Source organism: Ichthyophthirius multifiliis, assembly GCF_000220395.1.
Source record: "Ichthyophthirius multifiliis unplaced genomic scaffold scaff_1120509250240, whole genome shotgun sequence".
In the NCBI taxonomy this organism is placed as follows: Eukaryota; Ciliophora; class Oligohymenophorea; order Hymenostomatida; genus Ichthyophthirius; species Ichthyophthirius multifiliis.
Genome location: NW_004086950.1, coordinates 8390 through 14966, shown reverse-complemented (window position 1 = coordinate 14966; position 6577 = coordinate 8390). Strand labels below are relative to the sequence as shown.

Genomic DNA, 6577 nt, shown 5'->3' with positions numbered 1-6577 from the left:
TTTTTTTTTTTTTTATGTATTTATTTTTACTCTTATATATTTTTTATATAAATTAATATTTTTGTCTTAATAATTATTTTTAAAATACAATATATTTAATGTTTTTATTCTAATAATTTTTTTTTTGAATTAATATTTTAATATTTTTTTTTTATTAAATATTTAATACATTTTAATATTTAAAAAAGAAATTATTTATAATATAATAAAATATCTCATATTTAAAAATTATTATTTATTATATATAAATTTAAAAATTATTTTATAATTTTTCTTATTTTTAATTTAAATTCATAATATTTTATTTTTTATAATTTTGTTTTTGTTTTTTTTATATTTTTCAAATATTATAACAATTTTTAAATTTTTAAATTTAAGATAAAATCTATTTTACATATTAATTTATATTTAAAATAAAAACTATTTATATTTCATCTTTATCATTTTTAATTTTTTATTTATTTAATGATTAATTTATAATTCATTTTTTTTAATAACTTTTATTAACTTTTTTTAAAATATATTTTTTAATTATTCTTAATTTTGTATATTTATTTTTCAAAATATGAAGCTTAAATATATATAAAATAATATTTTTATATTTTTAAACTTTTATTTAGTTTAAATAATTTAATTTAATTATTAATATTTTTTATATATAAAATGAAATTTATTTTAAAATCTTTTATTTTTTGATTAATTTTTATATTTTATAAAAAATATAATTTATTTTTTTAAAAAATAAAGTTTTATAATATTTAATTTATTTAATGATAATTTTTATTATTATTATATTTACATTTAATTTTTAATAATTAATATTTATTAAAAAATTTAATCATAAATATAAATAGTTTAGAATAAAATAATATATGCATTTAATTTTCATATAATCCAATTTTAAGAATAAATATAAAGTAATAAAAATTATAAGAAATAAAAAATACAAATATTAGTTTTATAAAATAATATCAAATAAATACTAAAATTTAAAACATATTTTAATTATTAATTTTATATAAGAAGAAAGTCATTAATATAAATTTATATATGAATAACAAATAAAATATATAATAAGAATAATCTATTTAAATGTAAAATATAAAAAAGTAAAAACAAATAAAAAAAATCCCAACTAAAAAAGAATCAATAATTAATATTTATTCTGAAGTGAAATTTTAAATAAAAAATCAACTGCAGCTATTTTTTTAACTAAAAAATGTATAGAAAATAAAATAAAAAAATAAGAATAAAATTATGTATGTAAGTATATATATTTTTAAAAAATATAAATATTTATGTATCTATTTACTTTCATTAAATTGATTTTTTAAAATTTTAAAATAGAAAATTATGAGATTTGAAAGCTTTTAACATAAAAAAATATATAGTGTCTATTGCTTTGATGATTCTAGTTTAAACATACATCGAAAATATTAAAGTCTTATTTTAAATATCAAAAATGATAACGATAAATAAACTGATAATGAAGATATGAATCTTGCTTTCAATATTCTTTATGATTCTTTAAAAGAATAATTAAATTAAAATTAATATAGTCTATAATTTATGCAGATTTTTATATTTTTTTTTTTAATTTAGTTTTTTTTTATATATTTATTTTCACATAAAAAATATTTGAAAATAATTAAAAATATTTTTTTAAAAAATACATATTTTATTAAATCTTTATTTAATATATAAATTATTTAATTTTTAAAAAATTAAAATAATAAGTTTAAAAAATATATTAATGATAAGTTTTGTATTTGAATTAATAAATTATTTATTAATAATAATTTTATATTATGATTTTAGATTAATGAAAATTATTAATAAATGTTTAAAAAAAATAAAAATAAATAAAGATATATTGTAAGTTATAAAATAAAATGTATTGGAAAGATTAAATAATTAATTTTATATTCAATATATTAAAATTAATTTGATTTTCTTTAATAAGAAATATAAATAAACAAAATTACTTTAATATTAATTATAAATTATTTTCATTTACATTTAATATTTAATAAAAAAATTTAGAAGTTTCAAAATTTTGGATATTTTTTTAATTAATATTTAATTATATTTAAATGTTGTTACTTTTATTTATAATTAATTATTTTTTTTATTTTATTTTAATATTTTAAATTAATAAAGTAATTTTGTTATATAAACACATACCTTTAAACATAATTTTTAATTATAATTATATTTTATTTTAATATTTTTATAATAACATACTAATTATAACTTTTTCTGTTGTCTTTTTTATTTTTACTATAATTTTTTTTTAATATCAAAAAAATAAAATAAAAAATTATAACATTTTTTTTTTTGATTGAGTTTTTTAAAAAAAAAAAGCGAAAAAATAAAAAACATCAAAGCAAGTAAATACTTTTTAAATATTTTTATTAATATTGATTTTTACAAATAATATATCAATTTTATATGCCTTTTAATTTTAAATGAAATTAGATATATACTATAAAACTTCACATTAACATTTTTATTAATCTTTAGCTATTAATAATATTAGTTGTACAGATAATAATTTCTTTATCTATTTTTTTTTAAATCATAAAAATATATTTAAAATAAGAATAATTTTTATGATTTTGGTACTATATTTTTTAGCTAAAAGTCTTAAGGCTGCTACTTCTCCATAAGTAACTCCTCCTACATAATACACAAGAACTAGCTTTTTTCGCTTAGATTAATTAGTATCTTCTTAAGCTTAAAACATTGAAGGTCCATTTAAATATTCTAATTCTTTTTAAATATCTTTCCATTAGCCTTATTTAAATGTTTATTCAACTAACCTTACCCTATATATATATATATATTTTTTTTTTATATTAATATTAATAAATAAATAAATTCACGATAAAGGAGCATAAGCTAAATAAACATAAGAAATATCATCAGGATTATCAAGATCTACTTCTTCATTAATTAAATCAAGTTTCTTTAAAATATAAACTTAATATATTATTAAAATAAAAAATTACAGTTCTTAAATTTTCCCATTCTGATTTTTGAACTTGTTTTTTTATTAGACCAATTTCTTGCATTTTATTTAAAGTGATTAGATGTTAAATACCATAAACCTCAACGATTTCTTTTCTGAAATGGTCATATTATTTTTATTTAATTCCATTTTCAACTTACGAATATAAAGCTAATAATCTTAGAATTTCTTCTAAAGGATATTAAAAGGCAATAAGGTTATCAATGTGTTCAAGAGTTTCTTCCATATTATTTTAAAGGATTATATTAACTTCAGCCTTCATATTTTTATCAAATAAAATAGAGTCAATCATTTAACTAATATCGCAAACTAAAACAATATGATTTAAAATAAAAGTAAAAATTTTAGATTATTTAATGAACATTTCTCTTTCTTACTAACTAATATTTAGAATATTTTCTTTTTTAGATTAGATATAATTTTTACACTCATCTCTTCTTTTTTATAAATAGCCTTGACAAGATTTTACATTTTTTCCTCTTATTTATTTATATATTTCATCTGTATTTGAATTCATATATAATTGGCAAGTTTCCTGATTATTTTGTACCTTTTCTTTAAACAAAGTTGCAGGAACTTCCACGAAATTTTAATTTATTTAATATTTTTAGTCTACTATTGCTTAATAAGTAAAAGGGGTACATAAAGGGCTTATTAAATCTGATGTTCTGTCAATCATTATGATAGAATCTAAAAGAGAATAATCATTTCCTTCATCCTCGAAAATTCTCCCACTTTTTTCTCTATTTAAAAGTACTTACAAAACACCTTTAGCTGCATGTCCTTTCGCAAAAACTTTTTTTGACTTTCCGTATAAAAGTTCGATTCTTTAAATAGAATCAGCTACTTGTTAAAAAATACTTTGGTCTTTATCAAAATACATATCTTCAATTACTGTATTTATTTCTAAAGAAAACAAATCTGATTCTAAAGGAATTAAATCGAAATTAAAATTCTTTATTATTATATTACTCATTACTCCTAATTTTTCAAATGCTTCACGACATAAAGATGTTATTCTTGGAGAAAATATACTACAATATTTCTTTTATTATCCTCTACTTTAGTCACTGTGAATAATTTTTGCAATTCTTTTTACATGTTCAATTGATGGAGATAAGAAGAAAATTACTTAGTTTATTTCAGAATAACTTTCCTTTTTGTTTTGTTTTGTATTGTATTTTTTTATTTTTATTTTTTACATCTTAATCTAAATAAAATGTATCTATAATTCCATTATCTTTTAATGTGTTTGCTTATACTATAAAATTTACTAAATCTAGCATCTTTTTATCTAAATATAATATTTTTTTGCCTGGAAACTTCATATTAATATTTTTTATATTTAAATATAGATTTGATAGTATATGTATAATATTATATTTATTAACTTAATCTAAAATTGATATAAGTTTTTATTTTAAATTTATCATAAATATTTAATCGTCAAATATTTATTCATAATTTAATGTGTCATCTTAATTTGAATCCAAAATTTCCATATTTTATATTAATAAAAGTTAAAATATATAATATTTAATTTATATAAAATATTTTGATTTAGATAAATTATTATTTTAATTAAAATCTATATATATTTTATTTATATTAATTTACATAGAATATAATTTAAAATAATAATAATATATATATATATATATATAAATTGATAATATATATTATTTATTAAAATTTTTTCAAAAATTATTTATATAAATATTTATTATTTTATTAGATATTATATTATTTTATTAATATTTATTTTTTTGTAAATTACTAAATAATCATTATTAAGTTTAGTTTATAATTTAATTTTATAATCTTTAAATCCACATTTCTCTTTTAGTTTTTTCATCTTATTCATCATTAACAATAATATTTTATAAATCTTCAATTGTATTATTATTTTAATTAGTTTCTATTTCATTTAAAAAATTATTTTAAATTTAAAATATATCATTCAAATTATTATTTTAATTTTATTTATTTTCAATTTCATTAGTATTATTATTAAGTAAATTTTATGTTGCACCACTAAAAAATGATAAAATCATAATGTTTTCTTATTCAATACCATTAGTAATTAAATTCATTAATTCAATTTTTTTCTTTAAACACGCATCTGCTAAATTATTTTTATAATTGCATATTTTTGGAAGTGAGAAACTTATAGGAACTATTATTAAATATATTAATTTTTAAAAAAATTAAATAAAATTTATATTTACTTTTATTTAAATCTGTTTTTCCTTTTAAATGATTAAAATCTAAGGTTGAAATATTATAATCAATCAAATTGTATTATTTTTTAAACATATTATCATAATTATTTATTTCTGATATTAGTTTTATTATTTTATTTAAATATACATTATCTATTTATTTAAAAATAAATATTGCCTTTTTTAAAAAATAAAATACTTTCTTTATTAAAAGTTTATTAAATTATTTGATTGTTATTTATATCTCTTATTTTGTTATTTTCATTTTAATTATTATTTATTTATTCAACAAATTCTGCTAATTCTATAGGTTTTCTACACTTAGGACATATTTAATTTGATTTTCCTTCAATTAATTCTTTTAGGCAACCCTTATGAAAAATATGCCCGCAATTAATTTGCTTTCCTTCTTTTATTTCTTACAAACAGATTAAACATGTATTGTCAATATCTTACATTTCTTTTTCTTTAAAATCAGGCAACCTAAAAAAATTAAATTGAATTTAATTTTAAAATAAAATAATACTTATTAATAAGCTATAACATTCTTAAAGAAGAAATAAACTTAATACAATTTTAATATAAAGAATAAATATTTTCAATAACTTCTCCAATCAAAGGTAAATAAACATTAAAAATGAATCTAGTATATAATTAAAGGCATAGCTTAGTTGTTGTAAGTATAAATTCTAATACCATTAAATACATATTTTTATTATCAAAATGTGAATGCGTAAAAGATTCTATTATACAAACCAAATATTTTATAAAAGGAAAAATTAGATTAATACAAACAAGAAGTAATTCTAGGAAAAACATCATTATTATTTATACGTTCTCTTTATTATACTTTTTTTAATAAATATACATTTTTTTCAAAATAATTGTGTCTATGCAAAATAAACATATGTACATGAAAAATAATTTCATTGTCATCTTACTGCTTTCATTATTTTCAATTACAAGCTATATTTTAATATATTTAATTTGGAAAAATAATATATGCTTTACATATTCAGATCTTTTTATTGTTAACCAATGGAATATCCAAAAGCCTACTTAAAATATTAAAAGAATAAGAAAAGACTCATCTAAAGATTCATCTTTAAAAAGGAGAACAATTAATGCTAAATCAACAATTTTTATTTTTACATTATCAACTATATTCTGAAAAAAAAAAAAATATAATTTATTTTTAAATAAATAATATACTATTTTTTCTATTTCACGAATTTCTCCATAAAAAAATTATATTATTGCATTACTTATAAATGTTCCCAACATTAAAAAAAAATTTAGAAATATTAATTTATTCACTTTATGG

The 6577-nt window shown here is 14.6% G+C and overlaps 1 protein-coding gene across 1 annotated transcript, besides 8 other annotated features; it reads right to left on the bottom strand. All coding sequences in view use genetic code 6, as the record gives it.

Annotated features, from left to right (window-relative positions):
• Positions 1 to 105: 105 nt before the first annotated feature.
• Positions 106 to 174: a microsatellite.
• Positions 175 to 701: 527 nt separating this feature from the next.
• Positions 702 to 753: a microsatellite.
• A 282-nt stretch (positions 754 to 1035) lies between these two features.
• Positions 1036 to 1083: a microsatellite.
• A 495-nt stretch (positions 1084 to 1578) lies between these two features.
• Positions 1579 to 1624: a microsatellite.
• Positions 1583 to 1624: a microsatellite.
• A 91-nt stretch (positions 1625 to 1715) lies between these two features.
• Positions 1716 to 1764: a microsatellite.
• Positions 1765 to 2387: 623 nt separating this feature from the next.
• Positions 2388 to 4534, bottom strand: IMG5_058180 (vacuolar sorting protein, putative). The gene is made up of 6 exons (XM_004037179.1): positions 4423 to 4534; positions 4234 to 4353; positions 3012 to 4187; positions 2886 to 2968; positions 2626 to 2828; positions 2388 to 2563 (listed from the first exon to the last, which is right to left on the bottom strand). Exons 1-6 carry the CDS (start codon positions 4531 to 4533, stop codon positions 2496 to 2498), a joined length of 1761 nt encoding a protein of 586 aa, XP_004037227.1. The 5' UTR covers position 4534; the 3' UTR covers positions 2388 to 2495.
• A 200-nt stretch (positions 4535 to 4734) lies between these two features.
• Positions 4735 to 4799: a microsatellite.
• A 610-nt stretch (positions 4800 to 5409) lies between these two features.
• Positions 5410 to 5466: a microsatellite.
• Positions 5467 to 6577: the final 1111 nt, after the last annotated feature.